General features: G+C 37.4%; 1 protein-coding gene across 2 annotated transcripts in view; it reads left to right on the forward strand.

Annotated features, from left to right (window-relative positions):
• Window positions 1-723: 723 nt before the first annotated feature.
• The window catches only part of crhr1 (corticotropin releasing hormone receptor 1), a 96,385-nt gene continuing 71,911 nt past the window's right edge, over window positions 724-25,197 (forward strand). For both annotated transcript variants that reach the window (XR_006248723.1, XM_043232034.1), the window contains exon 1: window positions 724-1,647. Coding sequence is in view for 1 of the 2 variants with exons in the window: in XM_043232034.1 (XP_043087969.1) it covers window positions 1,624-1,647 (24 nt within the window). In the remaining variant the exon portion in view is untranslated. The remainder of the gene's footprint in view (window positions 1,648-25,197) is intronic.

Genomic DNA, 25,197 nt, shown 5'->3' on the forward strand with positions numbered 1-25,197 from the left:
ACCTGTACCTACCTCATGTGAACGAGGGACGGATGATCATGCCCACCGCCAGCCTTCATTCCAAAGCACTACAAAAAAAGAGCACATGAAACGGCATACCAAAGATCCGCCATCAATTTGAATTTTTGCATGACACAAAAACACCCCTTTCGATCAAAGCGCAGAAAATAAGGGATTATGTAACCCCTAAGCAGCGCCTCTGTAACGCTTTGATTCTAATCAGCGTGCGAATTAAACTCATTCTCGGGGTGGTACGAACGAATTCTGATGAACGTTATTTTTCCCCTCTTACAGTCTCACGCAATTCCAGATTGTTATTTTGCTGGATCAGCACAGTTCGATTGGATAAAGTCGTTTTGAACAAACATATTTTGCGCTCTAATGTGACTTTGCCCTTTCGCGTGATTTTTTCTTGGTGATGCTTTTCAAGACGTTAAATAAGTAATCTTAAATTTAACGTTTCGTAGAAAAATACACATTAAGCTATAGCGCGTACATATATTTTTTGGTTCTTTGTTTTTGCGTTACGCGCCACCGGACGTTAGCCTACACAATTTCATCCGCGTTTGATTTAAACGACTAAGTGACGCGATGTTATTCAGGGCGTTTTATGCCCATTAAGCACAACTTTCTGTTGGAAAATAAAGTGCTAGTGACGTCGGTAGATATTCGCGCATGGTGTTCCAAATAAAACGGTAACGCGCCCTGTTCCCTCCGGAGAACCCACTTCAAGGGCTATCCCCCTTCGGAGCGAGCGGGGTATCGTGATGCTCACTTTGGAATGGAATTGACTCATTATGACGGCTGCTGTGCGCACGCGAGGGAATGAACCGGTTGGATAGGATGAAGACGCGCAGCCCGCGTGGGAACTGCACGGGTTAGTTTGCACCGGCGAACTCCGCTCGCGCGTCAGCGAGACTTCTAACGATCGCCGTCACATTCCGTTCGCAGGACAGCGTTCAGCCGCACGCGCGCAAAACCCGAACGTCGATGTCTCTTATCCGCGCGCAGTGACGCCTCCTCGCTGTCATGTAGGGGCTTCATGCGAACGCGTTACTGTTGACCGATGGGACACAAACAGAGGGTCACTCTCGGTGCGAGAAAGCAGCGCGAAGAGGATCCGCCGTGTATGCAAGAAACGAATCATTTCGGAGAGGAAATAGAGCAAATTGCGCTCTCTGAAAAGTTGAGTTCCAGCCGCGGGGGAGCAGGTCGAAACGCTTTATCATATCTGGCAGGGAACACACTGACTGAGTGTTGCGCGTGACTGGGATCGCGTCTGAATAAACACCTGCCTCCGAGGACCTTAAGAACTCGAACCTGACAGAAGATTATTTACCGAGGATTAAGCGTCCGTCTGAATCACAAAATAATAAGGATATACGCGCCTGTGTTAATAATAACTCATCTGGAACCGGGCGAAAATGAGGCAGCGGTTCAAATGCGCACAGAATCAACCCGTTTGTTTCCAGTTGTAAGCGCTGCCCCGACCATCCTTTGGGCGCATATCTGTTGTTTTTCAAACAGAGGTCTGTCACCCCGGAGAGGAGCATCCGGACAGCTGCGTCTGGAGCGGAGGAGCGCTGTGCTGTTTGAAGGTTTCTGCAGAAAAACGCTGGAGCAATGAGTCGCATCCTCCATCCACAGGTACGACTATCAACCCATGAAAGCGCGTAGTAGCTTAAATGCTAGACTTTAGTCGTTTTTATCAGTGAAGGGAATGTAAACATGCCACAATGCAATGGAAACCTTTTAATTGGTTAACTGTAAATTAACTGAAAAAAAAAATGTAGAAGGCGAGACGTGCAATTTTGTTAAAGCACAACGTGCTGTATGAATTACCTCGTAATAATACGTGTGTGGCAAATTGTTGTTAAAATCATATTCCCCCCCTCGGGAGAGGCTTTCCCAGAACCCTCTGCGCACACAATCGCAGTCATTCAAAAAGTTAGGTTCTCTGTATTTGTGTTCGTTGTTATGCGCATTAGAGTCTTTTATGTTGCATCTTATGTTGCTTTAGTCATATTTGAAGCATTAGTATTGTGCGTATTAATCTCGTGGTATTATCTTCGTGTGGGTGACACTGTGCTCTGTTAGTACTGGTGACAGTTACTATAGAGGCTTTCCATTGTATCACTAGTGCAGTGCATTATCCAATAGATTTTAACGACACAAGTAGATTGGCATTTTTACAGTGTAACATACACACACGGTCATAACAAATATGCCTCGTAATAATGTTTAACAAAGTATTTTTTTCCACACTAGTTGCATTCATTATCAGTATTATTATTATTACTGTTACTGACGCTGGATTTAAGAGGCTTTTCTTGTCCTGTTTTTTGTTTCTTGTCTAAATATAGTCAAACAACACTTGTCATTAAACTATCACTTGACACTGAGATTTTAAGGGAGACGGTGGAGGTAATTAATGACTATCCTTCGACGGGGGAGATCATTGCCAATGTGAGTCAGCAGTGTGTGGGTGTGCTATTGAATTCTGTAGACAGTAAATACAAGCAGGGACAGGACACAATCCCCTGCCAGTCCTCAGCTGAGCCGCAAGACATTTTAAAAGAATGTCAAATCTAGCTCATAATAGAAGCTTGGCAATGCATCACAAGCATATCATAGATTCGAAACAACATAAAATGACATCACTGAAAGTTAAAGAAGAAAAAAAGGCTTTATTTTTAGCCTTATAAAGGCAGCAAGTTTATTAGTCTCCGCTCTGGACCGTGGCCCAGTTTGGCACCATTACGAAGTAATGCGCTGAAACTCTGACAGTCAAAACATACAAGCTTTCAGCCACCATTAATAAGGCATTTATCACTTTCGGCGCTATGGATAGTATTTTTCCCAGAAAAATGATTTGAGTGACGACTGATCGTATCTGAGTTTTGAAACACTTACTGAGTGAAGACACGGTCCTGTGATTTTGGCTTTGCGGCTTTCGCCCCGAGTGGCTGGCAGGGGTGCAAAGAAGCAATTAGGATTCCATACAACTCCTAATCGACTTATATATTACTCTTTTTCGTTGCCTCAGCACATCGGCGGCGGATGCTGTGATCTCAGAGGAATTTCTGTATTCCAAAAATGCGATGCCCACGATTCAGTCCTGGCATTTGAAATCTGACTAACTTTTTCCGGCAGCTGCAGAGGTCAAAAGGTCAGATCTGAGACGACTGACTGTTGTGCTGATGATTGCGATAAAACTGAGGCCAGAAGAAAGCGGGAACCATCTGCGAGGAAGAAAGGCTTATGAATGTGTGATCTTGCCCTCTTTAGCTGTGAATGACATCGTTATCATTTCGTTCTCCTCCCTCTAGCTCTTTCGATAGCGTGTTTCCGGCACGACGCCGCCGGTTGTTTACAAGTCAATTGTTTGCCCTTCATTTACACCTAGGCGCACCTGATGGGAGCCTCGGAAGGCATCCTTTACAACCAGTCCTGCAGGAAGCGAGAGTCTTTGAGGTCAATCGCCCCACAGGATATGTGTTTGTTTGTACGTTCATAGCACCCCGCGGGAGGAATAATTTCACCTGTGCACACGACTCCTTCGGCCTGGTTAAGCACCGGAAGCTTTTGTCAAATTACAGTCGACCCAGTGCAGTTCAATAAGCACACAGGTCTAATTAACTCATCACAGAGATGTAAGGAGCGGAAAGGCTTCTTATTCTCCACATACTCAATCGCTTCGAGCGGAAGGTTTCGTACACAGACAAACAACATTTCAGATGCATGCGATGGGCTTATCGGTTTCTCCTCAAGATGTCACAATTTAAATGTCAGAAGAGCCACGGTGTGTTTTGTGTCTTGATTCATTGTAGCGGTTGTGGCTTTTTGGCTTCTGTCACGCAATAGTGTACATACCGAGTGCTGTACGTTATTATGTTCTGTTTTGAAGAAGACCTCGTTTATCAAGCCATGCTTGCGTTCTTTTAGGAAAAGTTGAGTCTGTAGAGCTGGAACAACCTTTTTGAGGGTACTGTTGAGGTTTAGGGGTTTCAGGCACTTCCAAATGCATTCAGCGCTCACTGTGTCTTAGCAACGGCAGGTACTGCCCATTATTTTTGTAGTTTTAATATCCCAGAGGTAAATATCGTGTCTATGATTTAGCATGGTTCATGCATCGCAGTGTCTTTGCGTGACTAATCGAACATGTACTGAGTATAAACACAGACGAGGATTCCCAGAGCAGCGAACAACCGCTTAAGTACTTAGAATTGGACTTTGCATCGGGCCATATTGTCCTTTTTACTGTTATATATATATAGTTCATTGCAAATGGTGTCTTATTTAGTGCTAAAGCCCTGCTAGGTATTTTGTGTCAGCGCTGTGCATCTTTTAGGAGCTTTTTCAGTGATTGCTCCTCTGCCGCATCTCTTGGAGATGTAGCTCATAATAATAATGACGTTAAGCCATTTGGGAGTTCCTCTTCTGAATGTATCCTTTAAAATCCCTTTCTGTAATACTCATACTCTGAAAATGAGCCTGCTGCCGAAAATTGCAGGATCTCGAGTCTCCCAGCTCGTTGCCATTTAGAAATGTTTTTATATGTGACCTTACGCTCCTCTGTCACTCAGAATTGAATAGCTTCAGATCATATTGGTCTTGAATTGGTTGTTTAAATATTTCTTGGTTCTCCACTCTGGGTGTCGTGGGAGAGATTCGGGGCAAGTATGAAATGAATGTTATGGAAACAGAGATTAGAAGCAATTGTTCACATACCTTTCATCATTGCAAACTGCATTAATAGTATTTTGTCATTTTCTCATTACCAGAACAAGCCGCATTTTAAATCAGTATGTCCCAACCAAGTCCCAGAGGGTTCCAAAGGGCCCTTGGAAACATTTTTGTTCTACTGATTTTAAATTGACATCAAGATCAATCTTGAATCTCGTGTTTTTATTATTATTTAGTTTTTTAAGGAAAGAAAGCACAAAGTACCACACAAATAATAGACATACACACATTTATGTGATAAAAAGTATTGCTTATTGATATTTAGTATATACAGTATTCATCAAGTTATTATTTTGAGTCAAATCCTGTTAATAAACTGATTGAACTGGTTCACAAATTAATTAAACTAAATCTGTGAATGTCATTATTTAATTTAATTTTATTACTTTTTTCTTAGATTGCCCGATATGTCCAGTTTGAAATGAGTTTGACTGATTATTATCTGCATTATTATCTAAAATTAATCAGATACATATTGGTATTTTAAACAATTCATTTTGGATGAAAGATGTAAATGACTATTGCTTTTGTTTATTGGCATTGCAAGTTATATTTACGTATTTACAATTACATTATAACTGGTTTTATATTTTTGTACAAGCTGAATCATGACTGCCTTACACTAAAATGAGACACACAAAATTGCGCAAAACATTTGCCGACCAAATTGTTCTAAGTAACTGGTTAATGGCAATGAGTCTGATTTTCCATCAGGTTGCTAAATACTGGTTTAAACAGTTTAACATCAGGAAAAGAATGACTTCATAGTAGCTTAATTCTTTCACAAAGAAAGACACGTTGAGTGCTAGCATATCAAACTCACTTAAAAACTTGGTTTTATCACCCCCAGACTGTCTCAGTTCATTTTAAAAGCATATTGAAGGTTATCATAAATCACTTATTTGTTAATATTGTGCTTTACCTAATATGGTAATTAGGGAATCGCTGGAAGCTGCTGGACATTTTAAAAGCTGGACAGCTCGCACAAAATGCATTTGTTCTTTAAACTCACTTAATTAGTCTAGGCATGGAGCACAGACGGTCTGCCTGAAGTGGAGATAGCTGGCAATGGAAAAAGTGAGAATGAAAGCGTGTGTAAAGAGTGCCAAGGCTTGAACAAAAGCTGTATTACAAGATAGTGATCATACTCCGATGAAGGGGTCGGTGCATGATTTCAAAGATGGGCTTTTGATGAGGGAACAGGAAGTGCACTTTTGTTAAAGGCTGAATCGCATGTCCTCTGTAAGAGCTGAGGTTGCTGTATAGATTTTGCATGAGTCATTTAAAACGCCTGTGTTTAAAGCAGATGAGGAGTATAGATGAACCCGAGGTGGAGCTGGCAACCTGGGAGTCCCCAAAAACAATGGACTGGGAATCTACGGAAATACTTCAGATCTGAAGTGCCCTAAATATAGAACTATTTCCCAACTATGTAAACTAAAATACTGTGCAAAGGGACAAAATCACAATGGCCCCTTTTCAGATTTCTGGGGTTCTCATATTTAGGTAAACATGTATGTATAAGTATATGTACATAATTATATGTATTTTTACACTCCAGTTATTTAGGAGTTGTCAGTGTTTAATAGAACATTTATAGTCTAAGTCTAAGTAAATGATTAATAAATTATATAAATGTACATTAATATATCTTTTTATTTAGCTTACAAATGACAATTAATGTTGTAACAATGGTTTCTAAACAACAAACTATTTACTAGTTCACACTATTTACTAATGCTTAACTAATGATTCGTAGCATGTAGTAATTATACAGTGTTACCATAGTGTCTATTAAAACACACAAACAATTCAGAAGTTAAAAGTATCGTTTAGATTTTCCCATTAGTAATCACAAAACATTTCATTTGAATTCGTTTTAACTATTCATATGCTAAGTACAAAGCCAGAAAACATTGCACTGGTGGAAACTGACTGTTTATAATATTAATTTCAGTTTAATTTCTGTATCACAGTCAAAATTGTATCTGAACCTGCCATGCGTTTTCGCCGTGACTTGGCAACCCCCCACTCTTACAAGTTTCATTGACATATTGAAATGTGAATGGGTGTTTTCTGCCACAGTCACTTGCCTCCTCATTTTAGATGGGCATGACATTCTGCGCGGTCATGCAACACATGTTGTTTTGTGCTACAGAGAATGGTGGGATTCTCTCGCAGCTTGCCACGGTTTTACATGAGTAAGAAAGATTCGCTGTTCGCTGAGTCAGTGATCACTATGCCGACTTCGTCCCAGATCCTCATCCTTTCTTAAATGAAATGAGTGAATTAACTCAATTAGCCTGTCAGTGGCTCTTTACAAGCAGCTGGTACCTGGCAGCTGTTGCATAAGAAAAGACAAAACCTCATTCATCCCTTTCCAATCGATTTTCCCTTTCCATCCGGCATTTTTCGCAACTTGTGTCTCACTTAAAACGGAACACATTTACATCAAGAGGGGCTTGCAGTGGCTTTCCAGAAGGCATTTCTTCCTTCCTATTGGTTCATCGCTGTGCCGCAACGTTAGGAAAGGGACTGATGTTCTTGTTTGCTTCTATTTTTTACTTTTTTTTGGTGGGAAATGTATTCTCACAGCAGATTAGACATGCAAATTAGCGAGAGCCGTTTGTTTTGAGAAGACTAAATTAGATCTCTGTTGAAAGCATATTTGGCTTTTGCATTCTTTTGTTCTTTCTATTCTGTGAATATAATTTCTGTTTGAAGAGATATAAATACGATCTGTTTAACTGTGTCAAATCCAAGATTTCATCACGAAAAAGTACAATATTAGCAAAGCCTTTCATCAAATCTTTCTCCCCCTTCCCTTGTGGTTGTTGCTGCGTTCAGTTTTCAATTTCAGTTTTCGGTTTTATTGGCGAGAAGAAAGCTAACCGTATGTAAAACACATCCGTTCGGCTATGGGCAACAAAAGAACAGTGCAAAACAAATTATGCTAAAATGAAAATGGTTAACAATTATTAAATATTAATATTATCGCTACTCTTTTATACCAATTATGAAATGCTTTCAAATAATGAAAACACTAATTAATTAACTTTATGGCATGATGGACACTGAACAGATCTTACAAAAAGTTATTACAAATTATAGTAAATGAATATACAAGTAAAATTGATAAACAAAGTTAAAAACGCATCTTTTTTCCCTTTAGTGTTTAGTTCAGTTTCTGCTGTATGTGTTTTGTTAATGTATCGTTTCTCCTATATTACGTTCTGTTTTTTACGTGCGTGTGTATTTATTATTGTTATTATTATTAGTTTTAGTAAAATGTACTGTTACTCTGTCATGGTTTTTCAGCATCTTGTGCATTGCATTTTGATGTCTGTCCTTTGAAGTGGCTTGTTAATTAGGTAATTGTAGCATGTTGTTTTTATTCTAGTTAATTGCACTAAATTAGCATGTTAAATTGACAGCCTTAATAAAAAAATAAGCATCAGTTCATCAGACTAGCGGGTAATCATTACAGCAGAAAGCAAGAAGATCAGATATTAATATGATAATTATTATTAAGATATTCTTTGTCCCTAAGATGTGAGACAGCAGTTTTTGTGTTCATCTAATAGATAGGGTATTTAAAGCATTTCATCCTCTATTTTCTGTGCATTTTGAACAAGCAGTGTAGCATATTGTCATATTCTGTAGTTTGCACAGTGCCTTTTAAAATAGGTTTTATGCTGACGGTGGACCACATCCCCTATGCATGGTTGACACCGACACAACTTCAAATGGACTTTACTCTACAAATATGGACCAGTGTTTATAATTCAGAAATGCTAGCAAGTTTTAAGAGCACGATGACCTTCAAAATCGCAAATTTGGAGTACAATTTCAAGGAGGCATTTCTTCCGTAACATTTCTTTGTTTTGAATATTTCAGACTACTTCAACCTTGTGTTTATTTGTGGGTTTAAATTGGATTTTGAATCCCGGATTTTCAGTGTGGTCCTTTGGACCCTGTCCTGTGTCCCAGTGGAATATAATCCATGACTACATCCTCTCTTCCAAGCATACTTGAGCAGTGTGTTTATTTGTGCGAGCATGTTTCCTGTGTTTAAAAACGCTTACGTGTTAGCAACGGTCATATTCACATGCATTCACACAGACTTTCACCCATATGCACATTCTGCTGGGGCAATAGAAAACACCACTATTTATGCCAGCTCAAACCGATAAATGTAACTCATTAACTGTATATGCTGTCCCACTCTCACTTGAGGGTTACTGAATGAAGTGTGGAGGCAGGTGGAGGGGCACTGCATCCATGCATCTTTCGTTAATTACCCAGCTATGCTTGTGTGGAATGCTGGCATACAAGATATTGACTCCTTGCGCTAACACTGCAGCCCGTGTCATCTCCATTTATCACAATTAACAGCCCCCCAGCAAGTAGAGCCAAGCAGTGCAGCCTCAAGGTCAGGGGTACAGTACACAATGTTAAATCTGGGTAGAAGCATGTAAACAAGCTCTAAATTAGAATTCTTTTTAATCAATTCATTTATTTTCATTTGGCTTTAGAACAAATAATCTTTTAAATACATTAATGTTAGCTCATTTTTAGTAGAAGAATTTTTTGTTTGTCATTTGTTTTTATTTTATTCTATTTTTGTATTCGATTGAATCAGTATTGTTATTATTACTTTTTTCTTTCTAGAGATTTATTTAATTTAATTTTAACGTTTCATTTTGACCGTTATTTTATTAACCACTACAATAACAGACAAAAACATAACATGATACTGTATAAACCTATTTAAATAATATAAATAAATGATAAAATAATATAATAAAATGTATAAAAAAATTTCCTATCCAGAAGAAAAAGCATGCACATTTTTAAAATGTGTGGACTATATGTTGATTTCATGTAGGGCTGCAACAATTATTTTGATAATACAATTATTTAGAAGAATTAATTAAGTAACCATATTTTTGGATTAATTCAGCTTTTAAATTGTTAAAATATTAGGTTATACATATTCTAACAAATCATATTCATCTTTTAAAAGGTAACCAAAATATAATAATCAAAACCGTCCTAAGCTAGGTTAAGCGTTGATCTGTGCAAACCAAACTATCACTTTAATGAAGGATTTTATAATTGTATTCATTTTAATTAATATTTAAGAAATTTGAAATCATTTGAAAATGGATTTAAAAATACATTTGGAAAATAAACATACTTTTGTATAAGTAATTAATTTATACATATTACTTTATTTAAGAAATATTAATTAACTGTAATTAAATATTAATAATAACTGTAACCAGCACTCAGTATTCTGTGAAGCTTATATGCTTAATAAAGCAAAAGTAACACTCATTTTACATACAGCACACAGTGGAAATGGCATGAATATGACAGTGGGCAAATGCAGAAAGCGCAGCATAATCTGAAATCATGAATTTAATGTTTAAAGCGTTCAATTCGCACGACAATGCAGCATACACAGGCACATTTCACCAGATCTCAGAGCTGGATTCATCTGCAAGCTTTGTGAAATGAAATGTTGTCATTTGTCATTAGCTATTCAAACATTTGTTTAAATGATATAAATGCTTACTTGCTGAATGCTGACTGCAAAAGAGAAAGCATTATAATGTTTGCGTTTCTATTACTAATACTAATTACTAAGCATTGTTTTTGTATACATTTTAATCTCTTTGTTTAATAATTTTATCTGATCATGAGATGTGTATACAGGTGAGCGTGTGATTGGTAAGATGGCTGATGGCAAATGTAGTCCAAGGTAATGTAAAAAAGTGTGTGTAGTGCGATAGTCAACAGTAGTGTGGTGGAAGAGTGTCCGTGTGGTGGATAGTGACCTCTTATGGCGCATGGACAGAAGGTCAGGAACAAAACTCGTAACAGATTGGAGGCTCTGCTGCGAATTTCCAAGTCTGGGAAAATTCTTGATTTTCATTTTTCATACGAAACCAGATGACTACTCAACAACAAATATATATAGTTTCTTGCCCTATTCAACATTGTCAATAACACTGACTAATCATTTCAGCCCTATTTTCATGAGACATGAGTTTTATTTTGCTTTGGCAGAGTGCTTTGGAAAAAATATCGCTCTCGGCTCTGATAGCCTTGCTGTTATGTAGCCTGTCGACATACGGCATGCAACTGCTCTCACAATGTCTTGCTTCCTTCTCTTCACCCAATGCTTTCTTGTCATCTCTCTACCGTCATATCCTAATAAATAGCATAAAAGCCAATAAAAATATTTTAAGAATTTAGGTTTCAGGAATGAAAACTTCTTGCAGAAGCCTTTGCTAGCTCACTTGAATTTTGAGCCATTGACTGGGGTTAGACTGGGGTTAAGTTGAGAATTTGGTTGGGTTTATTTTTGAAACAAGGTTGAGGTCAGGTTAAGTTGAGGTTAGGATCTAGATTAGGCACATGGCAGCCATAAAAAACCCTTGCTCTAGTTGTTCTAAATATAGAGGAGGAGAGATATGTAATGTATACTTTGTTTTCATAAAACGTAATAGCGCTGAAGTTAGAAGTGTCTGATCTGAGGCTAGTTTCAAGCAAAAACAAGCATAACGTGAAAGGCATTTCTGTACTCTCGCTTTCTTGTCATGCTCAGACCAGCTGTCATGTTCGAGCAGTTCACACACTCACTGAAGTGATTTTACGCTACTGTCATGATTAGTCTCCAACTAGTATCTGTAGACATCCATGCACTCATACACAGATATGAACTACAACACACTCCGTACACTCTGTCCAAATGCCACACATGGTTACTCATTCATCTGCGCCCCACATGAGCGCAAAGCATCCCGAGTATGGATGCACACACAAATGTATTTGCCCATGCACTCTAGCATAGATTCAGAGTACGCAAACACACACACGCATATACACATGAACTTGCATAGCACCCATGTCCTTTGAAAGTACTGCCTCCTGAGTAAACATGCTCGCGCACACACACACATATTATTATGGGGTAAATAAACAACGGGGTAACAGAGGGCAGCATGTGTAAATACTATTATGGCCATAATCAGGCTTCTTCATATGGATGAAGAACAGCAGACATATCTTAAACAAACAGAGTGGACATAAGCAAAGGCTAAAACAGAACACACTTTCCACAAATGGAATACACTTGTGTTGCCCTACTTGTTTATGGTAACACTTTATTTTATGGTCTCTTAGTTGCTTATTAGCCTGCATATTACTAGAATATTAGCCATTTATTAGTAGTAATTAAGCACATACAGTATTAATGCCTTATTCTACATGACCCTATTCTTTATCCCTAATTCTACCTAAAACATAAACTTAACAACTTAATATTAATAAGCATCAAATTTATTTGGAAATTCATTTGTGTCTTATTCTAAAGTGTTACCTTATTTATTTATGTATTTATTTATTTGTTTGTATGTTTATTTCTCATAGCATTACATTGACTATGATTGTTAAACTCATTCATAAAAAAGTTTTGTTCTTAAATTAGTTGGATGAATTAATTGTATTTTATTAGTAGGCAATTTTTAGTTTATTATTAGTTTTTATTATTAGTCATTTATATATATATATATATATATATATATATATATATATATATATATATATTTTTTTTTTTTTTTTTTTTTTCAGTTTAATGTATTATCTTTTTATTGGAATTAAATGTCTGTTAGTAATTATAAACAAACATGTTCATTTTAAGCTTAACAATGAATACAAAATAACACTTTTAAGCATTATAAAGAAAAAAATAGTAGAAAATAACAACTGCATTTACAACAGATTTATATCTCAGGCATATTTAAAACTAAGCACATTTTGTTAACATTTCTCACAAAAATTGCCTAATTGCCTATTTCTAAAATCAATAGAAACTAAAACAGTTTTAATCTGATCTTGTGAATTTATCAGTTAACATTTAATAAAAAAGTTAAACATGTTGAAAAGGTGACAAGGTTTCAGGCTCAGTTGTGAAAGTGAAAATACGTCTTCCCCACGTTATTCTTTAATTGATGAGTGTAGCTTTCTGTGCCAAAGCCCTCCCCCTGTCAACTCAGTTTCCATGGCATCCATGATGCGTGGCGACTGGGCGACCGTTCAACATCATCACGGGTGGAGTTTGTCTTAACTATGGATTTGAGGGGGAGGATCATTTTCTCCCAGAGCGACTGAGCCGTGTGATCGCAGAGGAGCTAATCTAACCCTGACCACCTATGAGGATCGCTTCCTCCTCTCAGCCCAACCCCACAGGCCTTCGTCGAGCCGGGGAGAATGTTCGAGTGCAGAAAGGGGTAGGATTCAATTTTCAAGACTTGCTATCAGGTTCTCCCACAACTAAGAGGCGGCGGTGATTCCACGGATCAGTTTGAGGACTTTGCAACAAGCTGACCTACATATTAGAAGAGTCGGTTCCTATTGCTTTCCGCCTGCAAAAGCAATCAGCAGGAGCGCTCACACGAACCAGATGGATTCACAGCACGCTCTCCAATCCTCTCGGAGTCGCTCTCTGTATTTTGCAATTCTCTTCCCCGCACGTTTCAGCGTTTGGAAGGGCGCAGGCGTTTGAAGTTTTTCAGGGCCCCGGAACTTGTGTGTTATTCTGAAAGTACCTGAGCCATTCATCAGTGCCATCACAAATAGCTATGCATGTGCATTTCTGTTTTTACTCGGCTAAACTAGTTTTGCTCTTTCGCTTCAGCTATTAATATATTGTCTGTGTCACGTAGAGAGAAGAAAAGGCAAAACAAATATAGAATCTCATCCCTCACTCCACAAACCATGGCCCTTTAATCACAGTTCACTGAGCTGTCTCGAACTTTATGGCAGGACCAGACGTATCCTCATCATTTCGATTCTAGACTTAATAAAATAACTTTGTTTTACAAGAGAAACTCTCAAAAGAATGTCAGGTTTCTAAACTTCGGGGGGTTTGCAAGCATGAAGTTGCTCTCTGGCAGAGTCTTACGGTGTTTGAACCCCTGAGGTTAGCAATTTGGTTTTCATTAAACTGGTACTTAAACCACAGATGTATTTAACACTTTCAACACTCTCTTTGACCTCCACTGTGACAATTTAATGGCAGTTATAATTTTGTCGTGTTGTTAGCCTTCTCAGAATTGTAACCCAAGCTGTAAATTTTAATAGCTTACTCCTTGTTTGCTAGTCGCTTCTTTTAGGCAATTAAATGCTTCTGCTGAAGTTCAGATGTGCTCGATCTGGCTGTGAAATATAGTTTTCCCCATATTTGTTTTTATTTTTCCCACAGTGATGATAAAAACAGCACTTGTATTTACTATAATGAATGTTTTGCGAAACATATATTTTGAGAAGAAAATCAGCATATTAGAATGATTTCTCTAGGATCATGGGACACTGAAGACTGGAGTAATGATGCTGAATATTCAGGTTTTTTGTCACAGCAATGAATTGCATTTGGAAATATCTTAAATATGAATTATAATAAAACGGAAAAAAGCACACAAAAGTTTTGGTCTCAGTATGGAAAGGCTTTAGAGTAACAGATTATCGTTATCTTTATAGTTATTGTTCTTGGTGTGAATGGGGCTGAAAAGTCCTCAAACTGTTGAATGGTATCATTGGTAAAAAGGATTTAAATAGAATAGTCTTTTGGATTATTGTTGTACCAAATATAAGCATAAAGGTTTGTATTGTGATATTGCTTATTGCAATTAACCTATGTGTTAAATTCTATATATTTTCTCCTCCATGTTCACTTTAGATACACTGGAAATACAGATACAGTACAGATACTGCAAAAAGACCTCATTTTATTTGACATATTTTCTTATTTTAGTCTGAACCAGTACTTTCGACTTTACTACATATACCTGTTTTCTGAATGAACAAATTGTGAATAAGACAGTCCCGACAGCAGGGACGATCATTTATTAAAACACTTCATAAGTAAATAATAAAAACCTTGTGTTCAAATGTCTTATTTATCATCATTGTGCAAAGCCATAAATTATACACAAGCAGAATTATATGAGACAAACCATCTGAGTCCAGGCAGGAATGCTGTGGGACCTTACTGAACTGATTTTAGGAGAGGTTAGTGTCTCCTAGTCTCTAAGCATCCTTCAGTTGTCCTCCTGCATTCACAGATAAATAGCCCGCAGAGACTCTGCCTGAAGCTGTCTACCGCTGCCAGAAAGACATGTGACAATTGGAAACATTCTCTTGTTGTTCAAACCATGTGATATCAAAAGAAGCAATAAAGAAAAAAATGTAAAAATGCACTGTAAGAAACTAGAGAAAAGCTCTACAATCATTATTTGCTGAAAAGCGTTTTCTTAGCTGTAGCTCTCGATTTGAATATGCACATATTTAACTTTGTTGTGGCATGATTAATTGGGAAACACAAGAAGCAGATGTTTGCATCATTGATGTCAAACCTGTCGTGCTACTCACATAAAGATATCAGATGGATTAGAAGAAGACTTGAATATAAAGCGTGAGTCATAAAATTACTTTTATGATGATACATTTGTCTTTTTTGAAGTTTCACCATTTGCTAAGGAGGAAAACGACTGAGAGTGACAAATGAGAGGATCTTTCTTTTTAGTATTATTTGACGTATTGCTTGAAATGTTCTGTAAGTGAATTTTTTTAACTCCAAAATTACACTTTCTTTAAAGCCAGTCTGAAATCACCTTGAAACGAGGCAAAATAATTCACTTAGCTTTTCTGATTGGCTGCTTATCTGATTGCCTAAAACCGTGTGGGGCACACATGTAGCTCTTTTTTTGGTGTTTACAGAACCTAAGGCTGTCGCAGACACGTGTGATGTCTGAGAGGACACAGTTTTTAGTAATATCTGTCTGGTAGTAGGAATATTTTATGTGCGGTAAAAATGCAGCCTACAGCACATTTAATTATATTATGTGTCTATATTTAGCGACAGCTTCGGCAACATGTTCAAACATAATGCTAAACTACCCCAGGTATAAGCAGACTAGTTCCATATTGCAGATCTTACTTCCAAATTGTCCTAATTTGGAATAGAGTGAATTTTTGGCAGTTTTAGCTTTCAAGAGTAGAGGACCTCATCTGTAGAGAAGAAGCAGATGAAAAGGAAATTGGCCCTCCTGCTAGGCTAGACAGACTTATGACTGGGGTTTCTGCTTTGTCCACGGTTAACCAATTTACAGTCTCTGAGTATGTCGCAGCCAGGAGAGTACAATCTTTCAATGGCTTATTTTCTTCTATTAAAGGTTAAATGATTTATACACTTCACAGAAATGCCTCTCCAGTGGGGCTGTAAATGCACTTCTCCAGATTGGAAAAAAATAGTCTATTAAAATAGACATGATACTATGGAATAAGACACGTCTGTGAGGTCATAGGAAATGCTGAGAGACAGGCATATATATATATATATATATATATATATATATATGTGTGTGTGTGTGTGTGTGTGTGTGTGTGTGTGTGTGTGTGTGTGTGTGTGTATGGTAGCCTCAGAATGATTTTACCTGCCATAGAATGATGTTATGGAAGTTACTGTAGAGTACGTGCTTGCATGCATGTGCACTAGTCCACACAAACACATGTGCACACATAAACGTACCCTTGCTGCCCTAAGCTCAGCCGCCCCAATGCAATATTGATGCCAGGGAGTAGAAACCCAGACACACTGGGGAGAAAGGCTATTTTTGTCTTGCTTTCATAAGCATCAATATATTCTCATTCAATTCTTGATAGACTAGTCTATTAAAGTCTGAAAGTTGAAAAAAAGCTTAGCTATTTCCGCGCTGAGACTGATACAAAAAACATTTGGATTTGGAGCCAAGCTGGTACTTCTAGCCTCTTTTCACCTTTTTTTATCTTCTTATAGTCTGTTAAAGTCTGTGGTCATATATATGCTTGTATATGTGTATTCCCAACATGCACTGGTGTCTGTGTTGAAGCCAGTCATGTTTCTAAAACGCAATGTCTTTGATCTGTTAATCTGCTTAATGTTCCAGCTGCTTAATTTCTTATCATTCAGTGATCGTTCATTAAGCTGGATGAGTTTGGGTGTGATGTTGTGGGAAATCTGCCACAGCACATGATGATTCAAATCAAGCCCACCATCATCTAGACCTCATGCGAGCAGAGCTGAAAAATTGTACACAGACATTAGCTGTCCAAATATAGCCCAAAAGTATTCTGTCATGCAAATCAGTTTACTGCATCCTGTGCTGCTACCAAATCTCCCGTACCACAACAAAATCATGAGATCATGAAATGTACACTTAGTGATAAACAGAAAGACTGAGTGCTGTAAAAAGACAGTAAACATAATAAAATGCAAATCCAACTTTTTATGTGACACTGCGTAGTCTTACCGAATCATTTGGATGAATAAATCATTAAATCGCTTAAAAAGGTTCTTTCATGAATGAAGCAGCGTTTTTGAATGAATCTGATGACTAAATAATTCAACTCATTCGTAAAGACAACAGTATGTCACATCCTGTTTTTTGGCTACTATTTAAGAGGGAAGTATATTAAACCTTTTTCATTTTTGTTTAATTCCTGAATGAATCAGTGTTTTTGAAATCTTTTCTTGCCACCTACTGGTGTATTTGATGTAAAATGCACAGTTAGAGTCCCTGGAAAATCCCTACTGTTATTCTCTACTATGATATTCGTAATGGGGAAAACATGCACGTAATTGCAGAATCCCATCATAAATATTCAATTTACTGTAAAACATGGAATGTCAAAGAATTTGGAAAATTTAGGATGAATACATTAAATATAAAGCTGTACACATACTGCAATTATATTGGAGCATGCGTCCATGAATATCAAAGTGTGTCAGAGTGAATGAGTAGCACAGTTTCATTTATCCACAGACTCACAGAGAAAAAAATAACCAAAACAAGCGAACAAAATTCTATTGATAAAATAGCCTGGCTTCTTTTTTAGTTAGTTTTAGCTGTTAGGCTCGGTTGGTTTGTGGGAAGGGGGAGGTCATAGATACCACCCCTCCCGAATGCAAATGCCAAGACTAAATCCTGTAGGAAACACTGATCACTGCCATGCTATTCCATGAATAGTTTCCAATATGAACACCAACCGAGTTCCTGTAGTGTTAGTCGGGTCTAATGAAGTTCTCTTTCATCTGCCATCAGTCTGGTCCCATGATGATGAGGCTCGATGCTAGATTCATAATTTGCTATATCCATTACCAGCCAGGCATGAATTAGTTGTGAATCCACCTGACAAGCTGAGCTTCAAGCACTCATTCACAGAATCAAAATGACTCTTTCATGTAGTGCTAGATGATTAATACTTCATATCATCAGGGCCAATTATCACCTTCTCTTTTTATTTTATAAACAGCTTCAGTTGTTCATAGTGTTAGTGGGGGTTATGGTTGCTGAAATATGAACAGATTATTAGCTGCCAGAAGAGCATATTTCAAAGTTTTTCTTACTGCTTGTAATCAAGCAACATGAGAATGTATTAAAAAGCACCTGCGGGTTTAATAGATGCATGTACATGGAAAAGGTAAAGTGCAATGAGCAAAATTATGTGAATACCCATTATAGGGGTTAATATAATCTGTGGAGGTAACAGTGAAAATAAAAAAAGAGTGGTGTTTGAGCGGATGGGATAGGTGTAGCATAAATTCTGGTGAGAATATGCTAGTTTTGTGAGAACCATGTTTTGTTTGCAACAAAGGAAAACCAGACTCCTCTTGGTTTATGTCGAAATCTTCCAACAATCTTCTTTTCTTTTCAAATCCTTGTTTTGTACTTCTAATTCGTGACCAGTGTTATGTTTTGCTCTCTCCTCTATGCTTCTGTGTTCGTCTCTTCTCACCGGAGCTTACGCATCCATAGTATTTTTTTAAACTTTAAACTTTAAAAAGTCAATGGCTACTGTTAAAGAGTTATGGCTGATTTATACTTATGCATATGACCTATGTCATAGCCTTTATAGCGTAGGCTACGCATGTTGCTGGTGTAACCCGCAGTACCATAAGAGAAGCTGAATTAGAAGCAGCTCTTCGGAGAAGCAAATAGCCATGAGTGATGTAATTAAATATCAAGTCATTAAATCATTATTTAAAACTACGAAAGGAACAGGAGAAGATGACATTTTCAAACTCCACAAGCACTTGTACCATGGCAGATCAACATTGTTTGTCGCAAACAACTACTGATGTATAATGCTATGCAGTATAATAAATGATAAGACACTTGTTTTTTGCTTTGTTTTATTTTAAACAGTAAGTTTTAACATTAAAATATATTAAAGTGCTCATAAAAACAGACAAGAATGGAGGGAAGGGTTCTTGCAGACCAATCACAAAACCACCAGAAGAACAAGACACAGGGCGCCGACACTATAAGGCTCTTTAGTCTTTTTAAACAATACATTTTAATAAAGCAATCCCAAATCACTAATGATTATTGGCACTGACAGACTTAAAAGCATCAAAAAACCGAGGTCATCGTCATGGCGATTATTTTTGCCAAGTAATTTACGATCTTCATGGTTTTGGGTCGCAGAGCTCATTAATTAATGTCAATTTAATTAAACAGAGCTACTACACTCTCTCCTTCCGCCAATCACATCGCGTAGGACCCCAGTGCTGGAGGCATTCAATCAGGCAGCCAATCAATCGACACGCTGCAGAGGTTAAAAACCAAATTGCATGCTCGCACACATGCACTGTTTATTGTCGCCCACGAAAAAGCTTCTGCATGCTAATTACGCGCAGCTAATCAAACGCATACTCACACACATTCAGCATTAGAGCGAGCTAATCACACATACACGACGGCATGTGCATATGAGCCATTCTCGCCAACCAGACCAGTCATTAAAGCAGATGAAGAGACAGGAGCGTGCTTTCTGTGGGCAGATGAAGATGCATCATCATCACAGTGCAAAAAAAAAGTGACACCCACCCCCGTCCATCTTCCTGGCCATTTAAGCCAGCCCAAGATAGATGGGGAGAGTTGTTTTCTTGCACCCTTTCCAAATTAGCACCCATGAGTCACTTGCTGGTTTCAAAACAGTAGATAGAAAGTATGGACTGAGCTTTCTAAGTGTAGGGGATTGCATGTCAAGTAGTGGTGACGCATTTCGTTAACTAGTGATGTCGATGTTTCGTTGTGAGCAAAATATCATCCCAGGGCGTCCTCATGAGGAAAAGCATTGAAGCTCATATGGCTGTGAGGACCAGTCACTCTGTGTTCACTTTTTGTAAAGAATTGCTCTAATAAGGGATGTGTCCATCTGCCTCCAAGCCCTTCAGTGTCAATGCTTTGGTCTCTTTATCTCTAGGGGTCGTGAATAATGAGCTTAGTATTGGGTAAGGATGGTAAGAAAATGTCTTTATTGAAGTTAAGAAACTTGTAGTTAAGCCCTACCAGTATTTTTATTGAGTTTTAATTTAATTTAATATAGTGTTGCTTCTTGTAACGGCAGTTATTAATGATTTAGAAAATCCTTAAAAATGAAATCAGCAGTTGGTAGGGATGCTGTCTTAGCATTGTGTGTGAGTTAAGCCTTGTTTGACTCATGCGCTCTGGCGGATCACTTCGTGATTCACTGCAGACTCAAGCACACCTGCGCTAAAGAGGTGTTTATGCTCAATTCGTTCTTTTGCCAAGCTCCAAAATGACACAAATGCACCATAAGAATGTCATAAAAATTACATGTGAGTTATTTTCCAAGTCATCCCTTTGGCATAAAATAGCTTTGTGTGAGGAACAGACCACGTTTGGAAATTATATTGACATCAACGTACGTTCAAAAAAGTAGATGTGTATTATATGTATGTAAAAACTGCATATCATATGCACGCCAACAAATTTTTTATCGCATGTACTGCATATTATATGCACGCGTATCAATACAACAAGTTTTAGTTTTTATTTGATGTACTACACATTTTCATGGGACTGGACTCCAAATCCAAGAGTAATATATGATTTGTGATTTTCAGTTCTCCTGTTCAACTCACAACTCACTCACAACTGACTTCAGTAAGGATTTTAATTATGATTTTCAATGAATGAAGGCTTAAATTTTACATGCACACAACCATTATATGACTAAAATTGATATTTTATAATAATACGTTTTATTTTCTTTGTTTATTTTATTTGACACTTCTGCTTATTATATGGTAACATTCTTATTAGTAACTTCCATTGATTGAGTCATCTTTAAAACTGTATCAAAGCTGTGTAAAGCCAACCAAACAGATTACATTTTTCTGCACTGAGACAGTGCTATCTAGTTTTGTGTGCAATATGCATGGCACTGAATGGACTGTGGGCAGCCTGTGGGTTGCTGTCTGAGACAGACACTGGTATTGTAGTACAGCCTGCATTGGCAAATGAATGTAGATGTCTAAAAATTGTTAATGTAAACACACGTCATAAAAATTATTTGATTCCAGTATTTTTTTTCCCACCCCAGTCCTATTAGTTACTTTCTTGTGTTCTCTTTCTCCTGCTTTGGCATCTCATACCATACCATATGGTCATGGTGTGGTCTGTGGCTTGGCACTAAGACAGTCAGGAGCAGGTGAATGGCAGTGTGTTGGATTGTAAAAATCTCTAGTCACATTGAGACGATGCATTGACATACGCCTCATCAGCCAGACCCTTAGGATAAAAAATTTGTAGAAAATTGGACCATATTTCAACTACTGTATGGGCTTAAATTAAACCTTTTAGCTGACCCTATGTTTTCACCAAAAGGTTTAGTTTTCATAATAATTTGTTATCGATCATAACCTTGCTTCGTATTAGTCTAGAAAGCATGTAATGTGTTTAATTATAGTTTTTTCAGAGAGAGAAAAAAAGAAGATTTGAAAGCTGAGTATATCAGTGAACAGTGACATAAGTTACACACAGTTCTATTAACCCACAGAACATTTAATAAGCTGACTTTATAGTGCCTCCGGCCCTCAGATTTAAATCCCCAAAGACTGAAGTTGTCAGATGGAGCTGTGGGATCACACTGGCTTTGCGCTTTCAACCAGCAGGCTGGCATCAATCCCTAGGATTTCTAGCCTTTGTATCCCAAGATCATCCTTCCTTTGCTGGTCGGCGATCTCCAGCGCCTGTGGCTCAGCAGCTAGTCGTTCAGTCTTTACTGGAAGGATTCGGGCTTATGCTCACACTGCACACTGCTTTAGACAGCACAGCGGCTGGCTCCAGCCAATCAAGCCATTTGTCTCAGCGCAGGCTGAGCCAGTGGACAGAGGAGAAGCTCGTGGAGCACACCGCTACGTGTGCTGTTCTTGTGTTTTAAAGGCTATTGTTAGAGCAGGATTACACATTACCAACACTGCTGCCAGAGAACCACTGCCAGTCTCCTCAGCTGACCTCAGAGAACTGACCACAAAATATAATATCTAATTTCAAACAACTGAGAAACAGGGTCAACACACTGCTCACGGTTGTTGTCGTTACTGTTATGAGAACAGCCTCTCCAGGGCCAGAATTCAAATGAACTGAGTCAGATTGGCGAGATGGTTTTGCATAATATGTGTTCTGCTAAACTTCAGCACTGGAATAAATATTTATTCACAAATGAAATGCTTTATTAATAGTCATTTTAATATTGCATCGAGCTGGAAATAGATGCCTTATTAGTGTTTGTGAGTATTTGCACAAAAAGTTTATTGGAAAGGCACAGCAGGACTCAAAATGTTCAGAAACCAATGGTGAAGCTTTGCTTAAAAATATGTGTTTTTAATTTCAGTTTGTTTATTGCTAGAAAATTGCATTAGACATTAAAGGTATCATTTAAAAAAGTACAAAATTAATCCATTAATTCATAAATGTAATATTCTGGAAACTTCAAACAAATTGTTCATATAAGTCTCTAAAGTTGTTTACATATATAAACCCTTTCAGTCTTTTTAAACATATCAAAATATACAATATGTGTGCTAAAATATCTGTATGAATACTAATAAAATCATAGTGCAGTTTTTTGTTCTTTGGAATGACTGATATGTTACGAGGCTGACCAGAACACAATTTGGCAAAAGATTTTATTGCTCCTAATGCAACTTACAGTGTTAAACTAATCCCTTTTAAAGCAAAATTGTAGAATTTATTAGTTTGGTAAATGAAGTTTAGTAACCCAATTCCAAGTGCTTGTGATGTGGCATTTTGGGGTTTTTGCACAGAGAGTTTAATGCTGATCAGAGGAGGCATAAAGCCTTTTAAACAGCAATGATAACCGATGACTCTTACTAGGGGTTGTGGTGGGTAAGAGTAGGCATAATTTAGTCTGGCCTTTATGCAGTACAGGCTTTTGAGCAGAATGTGAGCAGAATGTTTGAGCAAAAATATACCAAGCATTGCATGAATGTAATAGTGTGTTATTCTGGTCTTCATAAAATCATAGTGTTCTCATTAGCAGTAACTATTTTAGTGCCAGGGTTTGTCATTAAGATTTTATACAGCGGTTAGTTTCAGCCCACTGATTTGATTGGTCAAGAAGTGTTCCAAGAGTTCTGATGCAGTGTAACTGAACTGGAACATTTGACTGCTTATATCATCTTTTCAATCCTGTTATTTGCAACAGCTGTGAAGAAAACAGTGCTAAACATTTGGGGTCAGTAAGATTTATTTTTTATTTGTGTATTGCTTTTTTTTTTTAACATAAAAGAGATACCCAGAAAAGAGAGAGATTTACTCATCATAAAATTTTCCCAAACCTGTATATGTTTCTGTCTTCTGTTGAACACGAACAAAGATATTTTGAATAATGTAAATAATCTAACCAAACACTTTTTGGCCCCCATTGACTTCCATATGGAAATCATTAGGCACCAACGCCAGTTTGTTTACCCACATTATTGAAAATATCTTCTTTTGTAATCATCTAAAGAAAGCAAGTTCAGAATAACTTGAGGGTAAGTAAATGATAACAGAATTGTAACTTTTTTTGGTGTACTATCACTTTAAGAAGTATCTAATGTCCACTGTGACTGATCAAATACACTGTAAAAATAATGATATGGTGAAATATTATTAGAAAATGTATATGCTAATAAGCTGAATTTGTGTTCAAGAAATATTTCTTTATGCTCTTCACTGCCTCGTATTTTATGGAAACCCTGATTTTTTGTAGGATTCTTTGATGAATAGAAAGTCAAAAGAACATAATTTATTTGAAATAGAAATCTTCTCTAACATTTACACTTTTTAATATTTTTATTTAGCATCTGCTGCATTTTCCTTTTTATTGTAACTTGCATAAATTTTTTCAAACAAGATCTAGTACACTAACCTAGCTTTCGCAAACATGAATTGAGTCGAATAGCTGCGCCATCTTAAACTCTGTATGACAGCGATAAGACACTTGTGACTAAGTCTGGCTATTGTTTCCTAGAAAGGCTTTGCCATAATGCGCACAACAGCGAAACTGGACCTTTCCTCTCCAACTGCGACTTCAGTCTGTCGGATTTAATTTGAAAAAAGTTCGGCATCAAGAGCAACAGAGGAGAGAGAGGAGAAGAAGTGCAGGCAGAGACGGCAAGACAGAATCAGGAGGAAAGAAGCGGATATCGTTCAATGTAGTTTGGACATAGCTAGTTAAAATGTGGCTTTTTATCCTCTCGGACTGTAAGGAGGATTAGATGTTTGATTCTCTGCCCAAAATAGACCTGCCTCGGAGAAACATGCAGGCAATGCTGGATAGAATTTGATCTGCTCTAAGCCGCTCAACAATGGCTTCTAAAGAGCCAGACTAGCTTCAAGTTCTGCTAGAATACGGATCAGTGCTAGGGGTGGGAGTTGAAATTGCATTTTCTTTACATCCTATTTGCAAATCACAATGGGGAAGATGGAAAGCAACGGTTAAGAGCCATTAGGTAAATTCACTAAGATGACATCTTTCGTATATATATCATTGCCTTATAAATAGTTTATAGACTGTGCCAAAGCATATCTCATTCCTGTTTTACCAAGCGTCTATCCTAGACCAGTCATTCCCAAGGTATGGCCCAGACAGTGCAACTGTATATTTTAGGATGTTTCAGATTTTTCAGATGTCCTGTGTTAAACCTAGGGAAGCATTTATGACTTAAATGTGCTGTCATTTGTTTTAACTATTCAAGGAAAGAAAGTAAACGGGTCATGTAAAGTTTATCAATTTGTCATATGACCCGTGGATGGTATTTCGTGCTTGATAATGAAAATCTACCACACAAAGACTGCAATTGATGCTGACCTTTGTAATCTAGATTCTATGTACGAATAATTAGCCGATAGGTCTTTCTTTAGGGGATGTTTATTGTCTAAAAACTCGTGATTAGAAGCTCAAGCATCTGAGCTACTTGGTGAGATATTTTTTTTTCATTAAATAATTTTTAACTATTTTATTTAATTGCATTTATAGTTCTATTATTTTTCTGTTGTACTTATTTTATATTTGCATTTTATG

The sequence above is a fragment of the Puntigrus tetrazona genome, chromosome 3 (genome assembly GCF_018831695.1).
Source record: "Puntigrus tetrazona isolate hp1 chromosome 3, ASM1883169v1, whole genome shotgun sequence".
NCBI classification, from domain to species: Eukaryota; Metazoa; Chordata; class Actinopteri; order Cypriniformes; family Cyprinidae; genus Puntigrus; species Puntigrus tetrazona.